Source organism: Chiloscyllium plagiosum, chromosome 28 (genome assembly GCF_004010195.1).
Source record: "Chiloscyllium plagiosum isolate BGI_BamShark_2017 chromosome 28, ASM401019v2, whole genome shotgun sequence".
In the NCBI taxonomy this organism is placed as follows: domain Eukaryota; kingdom Metazoa; phylum Chordata; class Chondrichthyes; order Orectolobiformes; family Hemiscylliidae; genus Chiloscyllium; species Chiloscyllium plagiosum.
Window position 1 is genome coordinate 16,303,275 of NC_057737.1, and position 21,082 is coordinate 16,324,356.

The window sequence follows — 21,082 nt, forward strand, 5'->3', positions numbered from 1 at the left end:
CATTTAAGAGGCATTTGGATGGGTATATGAATAGGAAGGGTTTGGAGGGATATGGGCCGGGTGCTGGCAGGTGGGACTAGATTGGGTTGGGATATCTGGTCGGCATGGACGGGTTGGACCGAAGGGTCTGTTTCCATGCTGTACATCTCTATGACTCTATAATCTCTGCCTATAAAACCATACACAATCCAGTCACTTCTGGCAGTACAATGCCTCTGCATGATTGTCAAGGGAATTACCCAATTCTCTCCAAATTGGCTCGGAGTAAATGTCACACTACATTTATTCTACTTGCTCTCCCCTGAATCCACATACATCCAACATAGCTTTCTCAGTTCCACCCAGTGTTTTGAATTACAAAGAACACTGACTTACTTAATTTTGCATCGGTACATTATTGGTTTCTCAGAATTTTGTGCTGGAACCAAATTATTATAAATTAATTTGTCATTTTTAAAACTGGCTGTTTTGATCAGATCACGGTCAACAGGAATAATGCATCTGGGAGGAGTCATGCCAGTTAGAAAAGTGAAATGTAACCTACCCTCATTTCGCAACGATTTGCATTTGGTAGATCAGCTTTCACCATTTACACTCCTTAATCTCAACAAAGGGTTTACTCACCTCTCGATTTATTTCTCCTCCTCTCTCAATTCTAGAGTGATCGTTCCCTTTGGATAGCCCTATTCATTTTCTCCTCACCTATATAACCTTTTTCCCCACCAGCTGACCTTTCCATTGAACTTTTAAAACATCAGCCATCAGATGTAATGCAATGCTTGTAATTGTCTTTTCACACACCATTTCAGGGCAATAAGCATTGTCCTATGAGACTGGTTGGCATGTGCATCCTGCGTTCTTGTTAATGTATTGTATACATTGCTCACAGATTAATCTTGACTTTGAGGAGCAAGCACAGCCCTTTTGTAAGCTATTCAATCTATTCTTGAGTGGCACACAGCTAACTACTTAATGTTTTTCCTGTTTCCTTTGAGCTTTTCTATTTTTGGCATACTGCATGGCTCCAACCAATTTCAGTGGAAGCTTTCAGGAAAGTTTTCTTTTCTTGGCAATTCAAAGCTGTCTACTTTTGAGCTTCAGTAACTTCTGCTAATTAGTTTCCTGCAGTGGTGCTGATTTTGTAGGGGGTGGGGAGTCTGTCATCACCTGAGACAGGAGATGGTTACACCTGTTCCTTCAGAATGTAGCTTATGGCACAGACGTATTGGCCCATGTTTTTCTCTTTCTGCCATCCACAGTTATTTGTAGCATTTCCTATTTGCATTTCTAGTCTTCTGTATTTTACTGTGCTTTTCATTATGTAGCCAGTTGCATATTATAGATCGCAATTGCTTTTCTTTTTTTCCTGTCTTCTGTTTTCCAAACCTGATTTCCTCCTCTCACGTGGTCATTTGTTTATCTTTTAAGTTTTCAGTTCTGTATGTCCTGAATGTTACTTATGAAGTCTTTTTGCAGATACTGATCAAGCATCTCTATGTTTTCTGAATTTCCTACTTTTAATTTAAAGGTGTGTTTCCATTATCGCTGTATTGTCAATAGGAATGGCCATGTAAACCCTTGAGTTGGCTCCACAATCCTGTATCGTGCCCGATTTGTCTACCTCAGTGCTCGTTTTCCACACTATCCCATATCTCTTAATGTCATTGGTCAACGTCAGTCTTAAATATTCTCAGTCTGAGCTTTCATAGTCTTCTGACACAGATAATTCTAAAGATTCACAGTTTTCAGAATGAAGCAGTTCCTCCTTATCTCCATTTTAAATGCTGTGCTCCTTATTCTGATATACAGTGTCCCCTGATTCTACCCTGTTCCAACAGTTGGTTGGCTCCATGGAAAATATATACACGCAATCATATATTTGAAAGAAGACTTCATTACTCCTGTATGTAGATACTCTTATGATAAAAGCTAATACATCATTTGCTTTCCTGTTTGTTTGCTGCACCTGCACTTTTTAGTAACTTCTTAATAAGGGCATCCAGGTACTTCTAGAGGTTAGCATTTCCAATCTCTCTCCTATGTTCCTCCTGCTAAAGTGGATAGTTTCTCACGTACATGCATCATATTCCATTTGCCTTGTTCTTGCCCAGTCCTGGTCTGTCCAAATCCTCTTGAAGCTACTTTGCATCATTGTCACAATCCACATTCCCACAAGTTTTGTGTAGTTTGCAAGCTTGGAAATATTGCAAACGTATAGTCTGTGATTGATTGCTGATGTCCTCCAACTATTTTACCTTTAACTTTTTCTTTTATTTTTGTGTCTTGGAGTTGATCGAAAGATGCATAATTTATTTTACATGCACATTAAACTCGTACATCAGTAGTGGCAACATCAAGTTACAGTATGATTGAGAATCTCTATTAGCTATACTGTTTAATTTTGTGTGTACTTTGTGGTGCGGTTAACAAACAATGGTTTGCAGATTTGCACAGCCTTCTTGTAAGCTTAAAAAGCTAAGCAAAATGCTTTCCAATTAAGAAAATATTCCAATGTAATTAGAAACATTAAAATTTAAATAAGGTGTTCTCGACAAGTACTTTAAAAATTTCAGAAGTGTGTCTTAAGACATTTCAGAAATGCTGAGATATCAATTTTACTCCACATAAGAAAAAGATGCATCTGCTAGAATAATAAGAAATAGTTGCCCATTCAGGGTGATGATCTCTGAATTGCCTGCAAGCCCTTTTGTTAGATTGGATTCCCTACAGGGTGGAATCAGGCCCTTCAGCCCAACAAGTCCACACAGACTCTCCGAAGAGTAACCAACCCAGATCCATTTCCCTCTGACTAATGCATCTAACGCTATGAACAATTTAGCATGGCCAATTCACTTGACCTGCACAACTTTGGACTGTGGGAGGAAACCAGAGCACCTGGAGGAAACCCACGCAGACACTGGGAGAACATGCAAACTCACGCAGACAGTTCCCGTGGATGGAATCTAACCTGGGGCCCTGGTGCTGTGAGGCAGCAGTGCTAACCACTGAGCCAGGTGTTTTGATTACCTTCAGCAAAGAACCTTAATATAGTAGTGTTAGAAAACACTCTACTTTTGTCCCTCCAACAGTGCACCTAATACAGGTATTTCTTTTTGCGGAGGGTTGGATTGGAAAGGGAAAATATATCTATGCTTTAGAAAGTGGTTTCGTTCTTTTGTCTCAAGTGTAGAAATTAGATACCAGGTCATCCTCACTGAGACACTAAAACCAGGAAACAAGAATTATGCAAAAATGGAGTACGGAGCGCTTCTGTGCAATTAATTTCTTGCCATACTCTGTTTATGTTCTTTTGGACTGAAGTTGAAATTGTGAACGCATCATGTTGGTAATGATATAAGTGAACATTATTTCTCATTAGTTTGTCCAGCAACATTTTGGATTTAGGATGGAAAAGCTAATGGAGAAATGTAAATTTATGTAGCAAGATATTTTCTCACAATTGATTTTCTTCCTTCCTTCCTTTTGCAGCTCAGATCGGCTGATAGAAGATACAATAAGGTAAGCCAGCATGACCAAATTAAATAACTCAATTTCTCAATGTACAAAGTATTTATTATGTGAAAGTTTACAGAAAAAACGACATTTTGTCAAAGCTTTTTGTCCTGTACTCATCAGACCAATTCACATTATTACCAACCATCCCCTTACACAAGAGGATGAGTGATGTCATTTCTTTCCCTATTTGTTCAAATGGATTTAGCACAAATAATCTTCGTTTGTACCGTTGAAAGTAAAACAAGATTGCAATTTAGTAACCCGTATCTAAACATAGGATAAAGTGCTACAGTAGACACTTTATAAGTAACAATGTTAATCCAGATTCTTTTTAAAAGCCTGTCTGTTCAATAGTTAGTTATATATGCAGGATTTTTCAGCCAATTGAAATAATCCATATTGCATTTTGAACAGGCTATTGATTTTTTTGGAATAATGCACAGTGCCATTGTGCAAGAAACCCAGTATTTGCATTTTCAACAGCTTTTGTTAAATATTAGGGACATGTTTGATCTGCACCTGGCCTTCCATACGTATGAATTGGGAGCAGAAGTCGGTCATTGCAACCCTCGAGCCTGCTCCACCCCATTCAGAAAGATCACTGGTGATCTGGCTCTGTTTTGAATTCCACACTTCCATCAACACACCCCTTGGGAGAGAAAAAGGGCTGTGGTTCCCTTGCCTAGCAAGGATTTATCTGCCTCTGCAAACATATAATGAAGCTACTTCCACCACATTCTGAGGCAGCATGTTTCATAGTCCTTTTTGAAATAGATGCAGCATATCTGCTTGAGATGTGATGTTTTAAATGCTGTGTTGACTGCTGTGGTGTAGTACTAGTGTCTAATCTCTGAACCAAGAAGCCTGGTTCAAGTCCCACCTAATCCAAAGGTATTTAACATCTCTGAGCAGGCTGATTGGGAAATATCTTTAAGTGCGGTGTCAATTTGGTTTATATGTCTGTAGTTGTGATCAAGAGTAGTTGACATAACTTGAAGAAAGACTTCGACAAAAATAAATAGCTAGTTTCCACCTGGACTGGGCGGGGCTGGTATGCAGAAGGACACTGCGTGACTGCAGTTGCGTTTATTTGCAATACTGCATACATCACGTGTGGAAAGCAGATCACCACCTCTTACTTCATTTGCCAGATCCATGTTTACAAGATTATCAATGAGCATTGCAGGTATGCTTAGGCATGATTTCTTTCTGTTAAAAGCAAATGTCAGGTCACTGTGAGATACATCTTAATTGCCTTTCTAAAAGTCTCCCTGGTTATTCTAGAATTGATGTTGTTCAGTAACTTTTCTTGTAGCGGTTTAATTCTTAACTTAGAAGTGTTGCAGTTTTAGATTTACATATATCTGCAGATTGGGATGAAGAACAACAAAATTATCCAAAGTGAAATGCAGATATTTTAAAACTGTTGGTAATCAAATATATTGCTTATGTATTTGTAATCCATGTCTGTTTTGTGAAATTGCCCTCAATCAGGAGTATCATCTGAATTTTTAGTATCTTCCAATTTGGAATATACATTAGCTGTGGTTCATAAAAATGAACATTGTTATAAATTTATTATCTGAGAAAATTGTGTTCAAGTTGCCTTGTAGCCCTGCTGTAACCATGTATGGGTGTAGTTCCCTGAGGTAGTGACCAATAAATATCATCATATAATTTTTTTTAGACCATAAGTATTATCTGACTTTCAAAAAGTTTTCTCCTTTTAAGCAGTTTTTCTAAATTTGTGATGAAATGTCTCTAAATCCGAGCTGTCGTTATCATACATTGCTGTTACTAAGAAAGTCTGCTGTAAACCTATTTAAAAATCGACTTCGTTCTCAACTGCCCAAGTGTCTTCACAGTAGTGCACACAGTAATTTTAATTTACAACTTGTTGTTTGCCAGTCTCTTAGCTGTCTCCTCGTATGCCATATATAGTAGGCATTCAGCACGAAAAATCCCATATGCAGTCTTCCTGTTCTGCAGTAATTCCAATTAAATAGTTAGAAGCAAAGTCAATCGTTGTTATAATGAAATTTTTAAAAACACCTTTTTTTAATGCAAGAGGGCTTGTCCATCACCACCACCAGGGCATTCTGTCAGTGCTGCTATGTAGCTTAGATGCACAGACTGACTCCATTCAACTGCTGACTTAAATAGAATCATACAGCACGGAAAGAGAACCTTTGGTCCAACTCTTTTGCACTGACCAGATATCCCAGTCTGACCTTTCCCATTTGCCAGCATTTGGCCCATATCCCTCATAACCTTCCTATTAATCATAGAATCCCTGCAGTGTGGACACGGACCATTCGGCCCTTCAAGTCCACAAAGGTCCTGTAACCCTGCATTTCCCTTGGCTAATCAAACTAACATCCACATCCCTGGACACGAGCAATTTAGCAAGGCCAATCCACCTAGCCTGCACACCTCTGGACTGTGGACAGCAACCAGAGCACCTGGAGGAAACCCGTGCAGACAAGGAGAGAATGTGTAAACTCCACACAGATAATCACACTGTGTGGCAGCAGTGCTAACCACTGAGCCACATTGTTGCCCCATTCATATAACTATCCAGATGCCTTTTAAATGTACTAGCCTCCACTACTTCCTCTGGCAGCTCATTCTATTACAAGCAACACTCTTGGCGTGAAAAAGGTGCCCCTCGGGCTTTTCCCCTCTCACCTTAAACTTATTCCTTCTAGTTTTGCGCTCTGCATCTCAGGAAACAGACCTTGGCTACTCACCCTATCCATTGCCCCTCATGATTTTATAAACCACTACAAGGTCACCCCTCAGCCTCCGACAACCTTTTCTCAGAGTCATAGAGATGCACAGTACAGAATCAGACCCTTCGCTCCAACTCGTCCATGCCAACCAGATTCCTAAATTAATCTCGTCCCATTTGCCAGCACTTGGTCTGTATCCCTCTACACCCTTACTATTCATATACCTATCCAGGTACCATTTTAAATGTCATAATTGGACCAGCCTCCACTACTTTTCAGTCAGCTCATTCCATGCATCACCTTTGTGTGAAAACGTTGCCCCTTAGGTTCCTTTTAAATCTTTCCCCCTCTCACCCTAAACCGATGCCTTTTAATTCTGGAATCCCCCACCCCAGGGAAAAGACTTCTTCTATTTATCCTTTCTATGCCCCTCATGATTTTATAAACCTCAATAAGGTCACGCCTCAGCCTCCGACGCTCCAGAGAAAACAGCCCAGCCTATTCAGCCTCTCCCTGTAGCTCAAACCCTCCAATCCTGGCAACATCCTTGTAAATCATTTTTGAATTCTTTCAAGTTTCACAACATCCTTCCAATAGGAGGGGGACCAAAATTGCAAACAATATTCCAAAATGGCCTACTCAATGTCTTGCACAGCCGCAACATGACCTCCCAACTCCAGTACTCGATGCTCTGACTAATAAAGAAAAGCATACTAAAAGCCACCTTCACTATGCTATCTACCTGAGACTCCAATTTCAAGGAACTGGGAACCCGCACTCCAAGGTCTCTGTTCAGCAACACACCCTAGGACCTTACCATGAAGTGTATAAGTGCTGCCCTGGTTTGTCTTTCCCAAAATGCAGCACCTTGCATTTATCTAAATTAAACTCTGTCTGCCATTCTTCGGCCCATTGGCCCTTCTGATCAAGATCTCGTTGTACTCTGAGGTAACCTTTGCTGTCCATTACCTTCCAATTTTGGTGTCATCTGCAGACATACTAACTATACTTCTTATGCTCACATCCAAATCATTTATATAAATGATGAAAAGCAGTAGACACAGCAGCAATCCTTGTGACACACCCAATGGTCACAGGCCTCCAGTCTGAAAAGAAACCCTCCACCACCACCCGCTGTCTTCTACCTTTGAGCCAGTTTTGTATCCAAATGGCTAGTTCTCCCTGTATTCCATGTGACCTAACCTTGCTAACCACGAGGAATCTTGTCGAACACCTTAAGTCCACATAGGTCATGTCCACCACTCTACCCTCATCAGTTTTCTTTATTACTTCTTCAAAAAACGCAATTAAGTTAGTGAGACATGATTTTTCCAAGCACAAAGCCATGTTGACTATCCCTAATCAGTCCTTGCCTTTCCAAATACATGTAAATCCTGTCCCTCAGGATTCCATCCAACAGCTTGTCCACCACCCTTGTCAGGCTTACTGGTCTATAGTTGCCTGGCTTGTCCTGACCATCTTTCTTAAATAGTGACATCACATTAGCCAACCTCCAGTCTTCTTGCACCTCACCTGTGACTATCAGTGATCCAAATATCTCAGCAAGAGGCCTAGCAATCACTTCCCTAGCTTTCCATAGAGTTCTAGGGTACACCTGATAAGGTCTTGGGGATTTATCCACCTTTATGCATTTTAAGACATCCAGCATTATCACCTCTGTAATATGGACATTTTTTCAAGATGTCACCATCTATTTCCCCACATTCCGTAACTTCCATGTCCTTCTCCATCATAAACAGTGATGTAAAATGCTCGTTTAGTATCTTCCCCATCTTGTCTGGTTCCACGTATAGGTTGCCTTGCTGATCTTTGAGTGGTCCTATTCTCTCCCTAGTTACCCTTTTGTCCTTAAAATATTTATAAAATCTCTTTGGGTTCTTCTTAACTCTGTTTGCCAAAACTATCTTGTGGCCTTTTTGCCCTCCTGATTTCCCTCCTAAGTATACTCCTACAGCCTTTACTCTCTTGTAAGGATTCACTCAATCTCTGCTGTCTATACCTGACATATGCTTCCTTCTTTCTCTTAGCCAAACCATCAATTTCTCTATTCATCCTGCATTCCCTACACCTAGCCCTTTACCCTAACAGGAACATACTGTCTCTGGACCCTGGTTATCTCATTTCTGAAGGCTTCCCATTTTCCAGCCGTCCCTTTACCTGTAAACATCTGCCCCCAATCAACTTTTGAAAGTTCTTCCCCATTACTGTCAAAATTGGCCTTCCATCAATTTAGAACTTTAACTTTTAGATCCTGTCTATCCTTTTCCATCACTATTTTCAAATTAATAGAATTATGGTTGCTAGCCCCAAAATGCTCCTCCACTGACATCTCAGTCACTTGCCCTGACGTATTTCCCAAGAGTAGGTCAAGTTCTGCACCTTCTCTAATAGGTACATCCACATACTGAATCAGAAGGTTTTCCAGTACACACTGAACAGATTCATTTCCATCTAAACCCTTAACACTATGGCAGTCCCAGTCTATGTTTGGAAAGTTAAAATCCCCTAGCATAACCACACAATTATTGTTACAGATAACTGCGATCTCTTTACAAACTTGTTTCTCAATTTCCCACTGACTATGGGAGGGGCTCGAGTACACTCCCAATAATGTGATCGACCCTTTCTTATTTCTCAGTTCCACCCAAATAACTTTTCTGGATGTATTCCTCGGGATATCCTCCCTAAGTAACATTATCCCTTATCAAAAACACCACTCCCCCTCTTCTCGTGCACCCCCTTTCTATCCTTCCTTATAGAATTTGTATCCTGAAACATTAAGCTGCCAGCCCTGTCCATCCCTGAGCCACATCTCTGTAAATTGCTATGATATCCCAGTGCCATGTTCCTTACCATGTCCTGAGTTAATCTGCCTTCCCTGTTTGGCCTCTTGCATTGAAATAAGTGCAGTTTAATTCATCAGTCCTACCTCGTCCTCTGCTTTGTTCCTGCTGCTCTGACTGTTTGACTTGCTCCTTTTCCGAACTGTACCAGTCTCGGATTGATGATGAAGGGCTTTTGCCCAAAACATCAATTTTCCTGCTCCTTGGATGCTGCCTGTCCTGCTGTGCTTTTCCAGCACCACACTCTTGACTCTAATCCCCAGCATCTGCAGTACTCACTTTCGCAGATTGATCTCTTTTCTCACTATCTCCCTGGGTCCCACACCCTCACCTTTAATAGTTTAAATCTTCTCAGTTCTAATAATCTCCCTGCTAGTATATTAGTCCCCTTCCAATTCTGGTGCAATCCATCCTTCTGATTCCAGTGATCAAAAAATGTGATCTCCCCTGCACCAGCTCCTTAGCCGCACATTCATCTGCTCTATCCTATTCCTACCCTCACTAGCTTGTAACACCGGGAATAATCCAGATATTACTACTCTTGAGGACTTCTTTTTTAAATTCCTGCCTAACTTTTGATATTCTCCCTTCAGAATCTCATCCTTTTTCTCCCAATGTGTACAATGATCTCCTGCTGGTCCCACTTCCCTTTGACAATATTCTGATTTCTCACTGTCTGCTGCAGAAAAGCCTGTCTGTGTCTCTAACTAGAGAGTTCCCTATCACAATCAACTGCTTGTAACCTGTCTTACTCCTCGTTACATTAGAGCCAGCCTCATACTAGAGAATTGGCTGTTCATGCTACATTCTCCTGAGAGTCCATCACCTCCCCACATTTTCCAAAACAGCATACTTGTTTGAGATGGGGACAAACACGGACAATTTCTGCACTACCTGCCTCCCGCACCTACCTATCCTGGTGGTAACCATCTACCTGACTGTGTATCTGCGGTTTTTCTCCCTTCCTATAATTGCCATGTATCCCACCCCCTAGCTCCTAATAATTCCTTATTGCCTCTAACTGCCACTCCAACCGATCCATGTGATCTGATAGGATTCTCAACCATACACACTTACTGCAGACATAATCATCAATAAATGGAAGTTGAAGGAGCGCTTTTCCTATGCTTAACCTTGAGTCTAGATAACTATGCCCTCAGATGTACAAATATTACACCGACCTACAACGGTTTTGAGTGGTAAAATTGCTCTGAATCTTATTTTGATCCTGTGGTGTTAAAATTGACCTGGACTCTGATTTCTGAGACGACATTGCTGTTCTATTTTTTTCCACAATTCACCCTTTTTGCTGAGTTTTTATTGCAGGTCCTTTCCTGCATCTGTTCCAAATAGTAATGTTTCTTCATTACTGGTTAACTTATCATTGTAAGATCTTGTTGGCTCATGTGTACTTAAGATTAGATTAAGGAGGTTGAGAGGCAGCTTGTGTGGAACAAAAGTTGCTTGCCTACAAAAACTTATCACAGTGTATTTAGTTGTACTGCTCCAACTACAGAAATATTTGCAGGCTTGTGAGAAAAGCTTTGCTGCTTGTCTGTGAAGAGAAAACCATGCAGGGTAGAAAAGGTACTGGAGCATTAACAATTCAGAGCATCGATCTTAATGTCATAGAGAGAAAAAGGTGCCAGTCAGAAACAGCAACCTAACTTATTCAGACAAGCAAGTACAGTAGTTTTATTGTCAGGTTCTTTTGACACTCTCATTCTAGATATCTAGATTTTATAAACAAGTCGAAAAGAGTGCATGTTAATAAACTATTAGCAAATTGATTCTGAACTAATGGCATTGTATCTTGGAAGTGCAAGATTATGTCTTTGGACATGTTATTGCTAAAAACACCAGACCTCATCTTTGATAATGCTGTTTTTGTATTACTGCTTTGTTACTGACTTGGGCAGTAAGTGATCACAGCTGTTAATGAAGTGATTGTGATCAATTTTGGAAACTATATTTTCCTGAAAGTTTTCTGTTGTTAAACTAGGGAGATGTTTATCATCTGATTAATCAAGAAACTGAATTAATTAACTTGACAATTCATGAAATTTGAAGCATCTCCAATAAATGCAGATCTTGCATTCAAGTGTTAAGAAACATACTGCTCTGTTAGAATTACTTGCTTTTTTTAAAGAAATAATGTTTTTCCAACATTCTCTTCTATTACTTGGGTACAATTTTTTTAACTTTATCTTCAAGGGCATTTTTGAGGTTTTCGTTTTAATTTTAATTCTCACTAAATCATTAATAGTAATAACATTGTGTTATTATTGACATAGATATTTGGGCTTGCACAGAAGCAGAACTAGAATAATTCATCAATACTCTCAAAAATGTCATTCCTACATTAAACTCAAAGCCATAATGTACACGAAAAACATTTATTTCTTGAACACCAGTATTTAAATTGGCTCAATACAATAGCCATAACTTGCTTTTTTTACAATAACTAATGCCCTCATATACACAAAAAGACTTCACCCTTAGATATGTGGGGGAAAGTTTTCATGCAGAGAGTAGTAGGAGCCTGGAGCATGCTGCCAGAAGAGGTGGTGGAAGCAGGCACATTGGTGACATTTAAGAGGCATCTGGATGGTTATATGAATAGGGAGGGAATAGTGGGATACAGACCAAATAAGGACAGAAAATTTGTTGTTTTTAAATTTAGTTAGGGCATGATGATCCTGAAAGGCCGATGGTCTGTTCCTGTACTGTACTACTTTGTTCTAAACATCCATTCCACAAATTAATGAGGCCATAGTTAATGTATTTCTATATTATAGACATAAAGCAGGAAGGATGAACTAAACAGTTAGTGCCTGTTTTGTTACCTCTCAAATCTCAACCTTAAATTTAAATTGAACAATTGAGAATGTGTTTATTATAATAGCATCTGTTACGTTTTCCCCATGTAGTAGCTCCTAAACATATGTAGCCTTAAACTCAACAATGCATATTTGCTTGCGAGGAATTCACTGCTTTTGTGATTTCAGGTTTTCCTGATTCTTTGTTAGCTGACCATTCCATTGTTGATAGATTTCAATGTATGCTGTCTCCTTTTCAGCCACCCTCTTTTCCCATTCAACTTTGCAGCCTCCCCCTTGCAACATTCCTCTATCCCTTTGCTTGCAGCGTCCCTCCCTCTCTCTCTCTCTTTGTTTCCCCGTCACAGTGTTTTCATCCCCTGCCCCACCCTTTCCAAAACCACATTTGCAGCCTCCTCTCTCCTGTATTCTGGACCTCCACCATGGCCTCCCGCCCACTTCCCAGCCTACCCCTGCCTTGCTACCCATTACAGCTGTCTTCCCTGTCGATTTCCATCTCTTCCCTACCTCCCCTGCCAACCCTTGCCTCCTCCTTGTCACCTTGCTTGCCCCTTGCCAAACGTCTCTTCTTGCACCCCCCCACCCCCAACCTGACCCATCCTATTTCCTTTCCATCCTTCTGTCAACACCTGAGCATTGAAGCAGAAGACTAATCATCAAGTTGAACTCTGAAGCCAGCTCACTAGGCCATATGTTCTTCTACTGTTTATTATATAAAATTGTGAAGGTTTTACGAAGATTGCAGAAAAGGTTTACAGCATGGTTCCAGGGTGAAGGACGTCTGTTACTTGGAAAAGTGAGCATAATTCTTCGAGCAGAGAGAGTTGAGGCCTGATTGTATAAAATAATCCAACTCATGTGGGACCTGGGGAGAACAGATAGAGAGAAATTATTCCCAATGGTGGAACGGTCAAGACCAGAGGGCACATCGTTGTCGAGTAACTGATAAAAGTTCCCAAGAAAGCTTGAGAGAAACGTTTACACAAAGTGGTTAGGACCTAGAATGCAGAGTCTGAGAGTGTGATAGAAGCAGATTTCATCATGACTTTCGAAAGGGAGATGGATAAGCAACTGAGGAGGGAAGAAGGGCTACAGTGAAGAAAAGGCTAGGAAATGGAATGGTGTATTCCTGCAGAGAACTGGTGCAAACTCACTGGATGGAATGACCTCCTCTTGGTGCTGTAACCATTCTGATTCTCTAGGAAAAAAAAACTCAAAAGAACTGTTCTGAGAAAGGGGCACTCGACCTGAAAAGTTAAATCTGATTTCACTCCACAGATGCTGCTAGATCTGCTGAGCTTTTCCAGAAAATTCTGTTTCTGATTCTCTAGATGCCCGAGTAGTTTCTCTTTAAACAAGCATGTGCTTGGGCCGAAATGGTTTGGCTGCTCTAAAGCGTTGCCATTCAGTTCCAACTGAGAGTCCTTGATTATTTTTGAGTTTGAATTTCAAAAATCAATTTTGCAGAATTTTTCCATTTTTGGATGTCATTCTTTGAGCAGTTTTCCCATGTGTTGAATGTAAGGACGCTTGCTTGACTGCTGCACTTGGTAGTAAAGATATAGTTTGTAAAGATAGCAAAAGTTGGCTTTTACTTTGGGCAACCAGCTGGATAACTGAAGAGCATGATGTCTGAATGACTGTTTATGTATAAAATGAGGAAAATGCATTGTCAGGACTATACAGTATCGAAGTATGTCTTTTAGCTAAAAGAAATGAATGGCTTCACTGAGTCTTTAAACAAGATTTAAAATTGCAAGGTAGCTATTTGTCAGGCAACCAATAATTGCTTGTTCAGTAACTGGATGATTTACTGCTCAACACTATAAGTTCTTAGTTTTAAAATATGGATACAAATTATTTTTAAAAGCCTATTATTTGAAAAAGATGTTCAACAATTTGAACCAAATACTTAATGTGCCAAAGTAGTGTAAAGATACACAATTCGTCTTATCAGCATTCATTTTCCCCTGCAGCCCTTCTCTTTAATGTTAACTCTTGACCCTCTGACCATGCGGATTTCTGTCCCACCTTAAATCTGTCTCTTCAAGGTCTAAGAACATTATCGATTCCCAAATCCATTCTCCTTTCCTGTGCATGCATTTTTTTTTAAATGCAGAGAACTAGATAAACTCTGAAGTACAGAAATGGCCAACTTGGCTGAGTTTGTCTTTGGCAGTGATTATGTTCCATACCACCTCCCACTCTGATTAACTCTTTGTACCATACAAGCTTTTTTTCTTTACATCAGAAATTGCTGCACATTGTGTGTAAACAGTTTCCACAGCACCAGCATGCTGAGCCACGGCTTCAGAAATACTTGGAAGTGCAGTTTGAGACACTCAGTGGTAAATCTGTGGAGAAGTTCTGATATTTCAAGTCCAAGCACATTAAGCTATTTTCAATATAGTAATGATTTTCAAATGCTATGGACTAAGTTGTATTTTATGGCAAGCTCTACAACCAATATATAATAGAAATTTCTACAGGGAAACTTGGGACAGGCTGACTTTAGATTTTTGGCAGCTGGCAAACATTTACCAGGGAATTCATGACATCATTTATAGCATAAATCATTGTTTTGTAAAGGAAAGACGACAAAATGTCCTTTTGTAGTCTTATAAACTAATAAAAGTTCCTGAGCAAATTGCATATTTTAGTGTAAGATTTTTATCAACAAGAGTGCTTGTTAAATTTCAAGTAACAAAATGAAGCCCCTGGTGTTCCTGGAGAGCATATAATGGAATTATCAGCTATATCAGGAAGATGGACTTGAATGATCTTGTACATGCCATAGACAGTATCAGACAAGTAGTTGGAAAGTTAAGTGCATGTGACATTGACAGTTCATTTCTAAAGTCTTTAGGCATTCAATCCATACTGGGCTACTTTAATGTTTCCGTTTCTAAAATGACTTGCGTAAATTCAAATGGATTTGCTTTATTAAAGACTGAATAAAATCAACAGATATTTCCATCGGAAGATTATTGCTTAAAATGATTGTTTCCTGAGATATTATAAAAACAAAATAATGTGTAAATAGAAACAAATTCATTCTAGGAATGAGGAGTGATGGATGTGAACTCGAATGGAAGGGATTTAAAACAGTTGAGAGTTTGTGGATCCACTTCCAGGGTTAGTGATTGTATGTAATTGTTTTCAATCAAGTTTAGATTGGATAAGTAGGCAAAGATATTGAAGATACGTGGGAACTGGGTAGCAAAGTACATCTGTAACTATTTGCTCATATAGAACATAAACGCCAAAAAGCAGTGATTGTGCCAAACATCCTGTTTTATATGTAACTTTTGTGTCAACTGAGCAGTTAGCTGAGAAACATAGTTAAATGTAATTAGAGAAGTAATGTCTGTGACATTGTTTACAATTCCTGAGCAGGTATCTCTAACCTTTCAGCTTGCATGAAGCTGAGGCTTATACAACTATCACAATAATACACATCAATGCCTTCCTATAGTAATAACCCCATCTTAATCACATTTTTGACATGTACTCAATGTGCTCCTTTGCATTATTCTGTCTCCTGGGTTTTTTATTTCACTTTTACTTTCGATTCTGTCTTGCCGAATCTAATTTTTTTTCGTTGTTTTGGAAAACATTTGAGCACTTAATTCATTTATAGCAACTTTCAGGGGCATAATGTTTAGGTGCCAAAGCAAACTCCTTTGTCCCAAAAGCAGCTCCAAAAAATATTTTTGGCTTGTCCTAATATGGAAGTGTAAAGATCATTTGGTCACTTAATAAAATGTGCTATAACCAATATTTTATAATTTACATAATTAAATATAGCAAGGTACTTTATAGCACTTTTGAGCAGAGTTCCTGCCGACATTTTTGTGGTTTCCCCTTCTAGGAATATATAAAAAGGGGTTAAAAGAGAACTTCAGCATTAGTCTGTGTATTATTATTAGGCTGCTGTGGAAGCCTTGTTTTGAAAACAGCCAGTCCCTGCACCACAGGTAACAAAAGGAAGAATCACTCTCTCTTTCTTTCTTATCTCTCTCTCTCTGTCTGTCTCTCTCTCTGTCTGTCTGTCTGTCTCTCTCTCTGTCTGTCTGTCTCTCTCTCTCTCTCTGTGTCTGTGTCTCTCTCTCTCACACCCACTCACCCACTACTCTGCTCTCTGATTTGTATAGCCATTTTTAACTTTATTTTGAAGTCTCTTAATTTGTAATGTGTGTGTTGCTGTGGTATTTTTTCTTGAATCTAGAAATTCAAATCTCACATTTTGTTAATTCATGAAAGCTTGGCTAAATTGGCTCCTTTTGCAACATAAGTTCATTTGCTCTCAAAGGTATCCACAATGAAAGGAATTCCTTTTTAAAATAACCTTGTTGCAACTAACCAAACAAGTGGGTAAATAAAGAAGGAGACTTATAGTTATACAGCTCAGGCACAGACCCTTTGGTCCAGCTCATCTGTGCTGACCAGACATTCCAATCTGACCTCGTCTCATTTGTCAGCATTTGGCCCATTATCGATAGACAATAGGTGCAGGAATAGGCCATTCTGCCCTTCGAGCCAGCACCATCATGGCTGATCATCCTCAATCAGTATCCTGTTCCCGCCTTATCCCCATAACCCTTGATTCCACTATCCTTAAGAGCTCTATCCAACTCTTTCTTGAAAGTATCCAGAGACTTGACCTCCACAGCCTTCTGGGGCAGAGCATTTCAAACACCCACCAGTCTCTGGGTGAAGAACTTTCTCCTCAACTCTGTTCTAAGTGGCCTACCCCTTATTTTTAAACTGTGTCCTCTGGTTCGGGACTCACCCATCAGCAGAAACATGCTTCCTGCCTCCAGAGTGTCCAATCCTTGAATAATCTTATACATCTCAATCAGATCCCCTCTTAGCCTTCTAAACTCAAGCGTATACAAGCCCAGTCGCTCTTTCAGCATAAGATAGTCCCGCCATTCTGGGAATTGACCTTGTGAACCTACGCTGCACTCCCTCAATAGCCAGAATGTCTTTCCTCAAATTTGAAGACTAAAATTGCGCACAATATTCCAGATGCAGTCTCACCACGGCCCTGTACAGCTGCAGAAGAACCTCTTTGCTTCTATACTCAATTCCTCTTGTTATGAAGGCCAGCATACTATTAGCTTTCTTCACTGTCTGCTGTACCTACATGCTTGCTTTCATTGACTGATGTGCAAGAACACCTAGATCTCGTTGTACTGCCCCTTTACCTAACTTGACTCCATTTAGGTAGTAATCTGCCTTCCTGTTCTTGCCACCAAAGTGGATAACCACACATTTATCCACGTTAAGCTGCATCTGCCATGCATCCGTCCACTCACCTAGCCTGTCCAGGTCACCCTGTATTCTCCTAACATCCTTCTCACGTTTCACCCTGCCACCCAGCTTTGTGTCATCAGCAAATTTGCTAATATTACTTTTAATACCTTCATCTATATCATTAATGTACATTGTAAAAAGCTGCGGTCCCAGCACTGATCCCTGCAGCACACCACTAGTCACTGCCTGCCATTCCAAAAGGGAGCCATTTATCACAACTCTTTGTTTCCTGTCAGCTAACCAATTTTCAATCCATGTCAGTATTTTGCCCCTAATACCATGTGCCCTAATTTTGCTCACTAACCTCCTATGTAGGACTTTATCAAAAGCTTTCTGAAAGTCCAGGTACACTACATCCACTGGATCTCCCTTGTCCATCTTCAGAGTTACATCCTCAAAATATTCCAGAAGATTAGTCAACCATAAATCCATGGACTCTGACTTATCCTGTTACTGATATCCAGATGCGTTGTAATTTCGTCCTTTATAATTGATTCCAGCATTTTTCCCACCACTGAGGTCAGACTAACTGGTCTATAATTCTCTCTCCCTCCTTTCTTAAAAAGTGGGACAACATTAGCCACCCTCCAATCCGCAGGAACTGATCCTGAATCTATAGAACATTTGAAAATAATCCCCAACGCATCCACAATTTCTAGAGCCACCTCCTTCAGTACCCTGGGATGTAGACCATCAGGCCCCAGGGACTTATCAGCCTTCAGACATAACAGTCTCTCCAACACCATTTCCTGCCTAATATAAATTCCCTTCAGTTCAGGTCCTTCAGCCACTATTACATCTGGGAGATTGCTCGTGTCTTTCACAGTGAAGACAGATCTAAAGTACCAATTCAACTCTTCTGCCATTTCTTTGATCCCCGTAATAAATTCACCCGTTTCTGTCTTCAAGGGCCAAATTTTAGTCTTAACCATTTTTTTTCTTTTCACATACCTAAAAAAGCCTTTACTATCCTCCTTTATATTTTTGGCCAGTTTACCTTCGTACCTTATTTTTTTCTTTGCGTATTTCCTTTTTAGTTATCCCCTGTTGTTCTTTAAAAGCTTTCCAGTCCTCCGATTTCCCACTCATCTTCGCTATGTTATACTTTTTTCCTTTTGTCTTTATATGGTCCTTAACTTCCCTCGTCAGCCACGGTCACCCCTGCCTCCCCTTAGGATCTTCATTCCTTTTTGGAATGAATTGATCCTGCATCTTCTGCATTATACCCAGAAATACCTGCCATTGTTGCCACTGCCATCCCTGCTAGGGGATTGCACCATTGAACTTTGGCCAGCTCCTCCCTCATAGCTCCATAGTTCCCCTTATTCAACTGAAATATTGTCACTTCCTATATACACACCCAGGTGCCTTTTAAATGTTGTATTTGTACCCGCCTCCACCACTTTCTCTTGCAACTTGTTCCATATATGCACTTCTTTATTCCTCCTCCCCCTGCCCCTAACCTCATGGGATCGTCATAGTTTGAGCTATGTGTCTGGAGCTGTAACAAATTGGGAAACCTTGCCACAAATCTGGACTTAATAAGTGGTAAACAGACAAACTCCTCCTGGGTTTCTGTTATGCAGCTGTATAATCAGTCATCAGGTGTGTATCTTACAGTCCTATCAATTCCTGCCCTTATGTGGGACCTTATCTTTGTTTAGTGTATGTCTATAGTGGAATGACTGACTGTAGAGACTTATTAATAGGAGAAGGAAATGCATTCTACACAAACTCCCACCCCAACCAGCAAATTGCGAAAGGTTTTTAACATTTCTTAGTGTTTTGGAACAGGCGCAGGCAAGCTTTCTCCTCAAACCTTTCCACCATTCAGAAGATCATGGGCGATTTGCAATCTAAATCTTTGTTCTTATTTACCCCATTTCCTTTAATAACTTGGAATAACAAAAATCTATTGGTCTTGGTTTAAAACTTATAGTCGATCAATCAATTGCCATTTGCAGTGTAGAGGTTCAAACATCTAGCATCCTTTGTGCACTGAAGTGTTTCCTCAGTTTACTCCTGAAATAAATGGTTCCAATTTTAGATAGTTTCCTAGTCCTCAATTCTCCAACCAGCGTAAATAGTTTCTGTCCCTTTGCCCCCCTTGATCAAATCACTTCTAACCTTCAAAGTTCCAGAAGCAAAAGTGTAGTTGATGTATAACCTCTTTGTAATTTGCCCTTGGAGACCAGATGTCATTCTGGCAAGCCGATAGGCGCTTCCTCCAAGGCTAATACATTCTGAAAGCGTGGTACACGTTATAGCTCCACATTACTCCGGGTTTAATCAGGACTTTATATTGTTTGATTTACACTTCTACACGTATTCTAGCCCTCTAGGTGAAAAGATCAGCATTCCATTATCCTTTTTAATTATTTTCTCTACCTGTTTGTGACAATTATATATTTAGACCACCAAGTCTCTTTGGATCACCACGTTTCCAGTTCATTATAATTGATGAAATACATTATTTAATCTTTATTTATGTTCAAAATGAATGACTTCTCATTTAGTTGCCATAAAATCTGTTTGCCCAGTTTTTCCTATTCACTTAATCTACCAGTATTTTTTAACCTCATGCTTCCATCTACATTGCTTATAATGCCCACATTTGTATTTCAGTAAAATTTAAATACATAGCTTTCTTTCTCATTTTGGTAAGTTGTAAATGACTTCAAATAGTTGAAGTCCTAACATAGAGTCACGGGTACATAGGTGGCATTGTGATAGTAAAGAACTGATGTAGAGAGCAGTTGGACATATTTTTAGACATAAAGCCATAAGTGCATCACTGTTATGAGTTGTCAAATTGCTTTGTAACTAATTGTGGACATACAGACTAGCTGGTGTCGAGAATTTTCTAGTTTTATCCTCATCAGATTGCTGGTCCCATTGGATTGTAACCAAGGTTAAATTTAGATTGTGAATGTAGAAAGAAAAGTGCCGAGTCTGCATGTTTTGTATGCTGGTGCAGGAGCCGACAGGTAAGTAAAGAGAAAGAAGGATGAAGATTAATTGGAAGAAACTGGAAAAGAGAGCAGCTGTGGGAATACCTAGTGCACTAGTGTGTGTCGCATTTATCAAAGAAACAGACTACAGTGTATATTTTGATTTTCTGTCTGGTCAGCTCAGAAATTGCAGCAGGCTAAGCAAGCTATTCTTAGCAATGATCTGGTGTGTTTTCTTTCTTTAGCATCGCTATGGCAACAAAAGAAAATGTGACATCACAACGAGGAATGCTGAAGTCTATACAAAGCAAAGTGAACTCCTTGGCCAGTATCCTTTTCAAACATTTTGTTTTAATTTCTTCCACTTTGTGTCAAGGTAACAATAAATTAGAAGGTAACTATGATGGGACGGGCTAGTGGGTTGGACTACTACACCTCCCATCCTACCTCCTATAAAAACGCTATCCCTTACTCCCAATTCCTCCTCCGCATCTGCTCTCAGAAGGACCAATTCCACCAAAGTGCATCCCAGATGGCCGCCTCCTTCAAGGACTGCAATTTCCCCTCCCACGTGGTCTATGATGCCCTTCAGCACAACACCTCCACTTCCTGCAGCTACACCTTTGAACTCACCCCTCCAATCGCAACAAGGACAGAACCCCCTCTGGTCCTCACCTTCCACCTACCAACCTCCAGATACAATGAGGAGAAAGTGAGGTCTGCAGATGCTGGAGATCAGAGCTGAAAATGTGTTGCTGGAAAAGCGCAGCAGGTCAGGCAGCATCCAGGGAACAGGAGAATCGACGTTTTGGGCATAAGCCCTTCTTCAGGAATGAGGAAAGTTTGTCCAGCAGGCTAAG

At 40.0% G+C, this 21,082-nt stretch overlaps 1 protein-coding gene across 3 annotated transcripts in view; it reads left to right on the forward strand.

Moving 5' to 3' along the window:
- gosr1 (golgi SNAP receptor complex member 1) overlaps positions 1 to 21,082 on the forward strand; it is a 103,229-nt gene that overhangs the window by 76,942 nt on the left and 5,205 nt on the right. For all 3 annotated transcript variants that reach the window (XM_043718399.1, XM_043718400.1, XM_043718401.1), the window contains exons 7-8: positions 3,490 to 3,519; positions 20,468 to 20,550. In XM_043718399.1, coding sequence (XP_043574334.1) covers positions 3,490 to 3,519; positions 20,468 to 20,550 — 113 coding nt within the window. The remainder of the gene's footprint in view (positions 1 to 3,489; positions 3,520 to 20,467; positions 20,551 to 21,082) is intronic.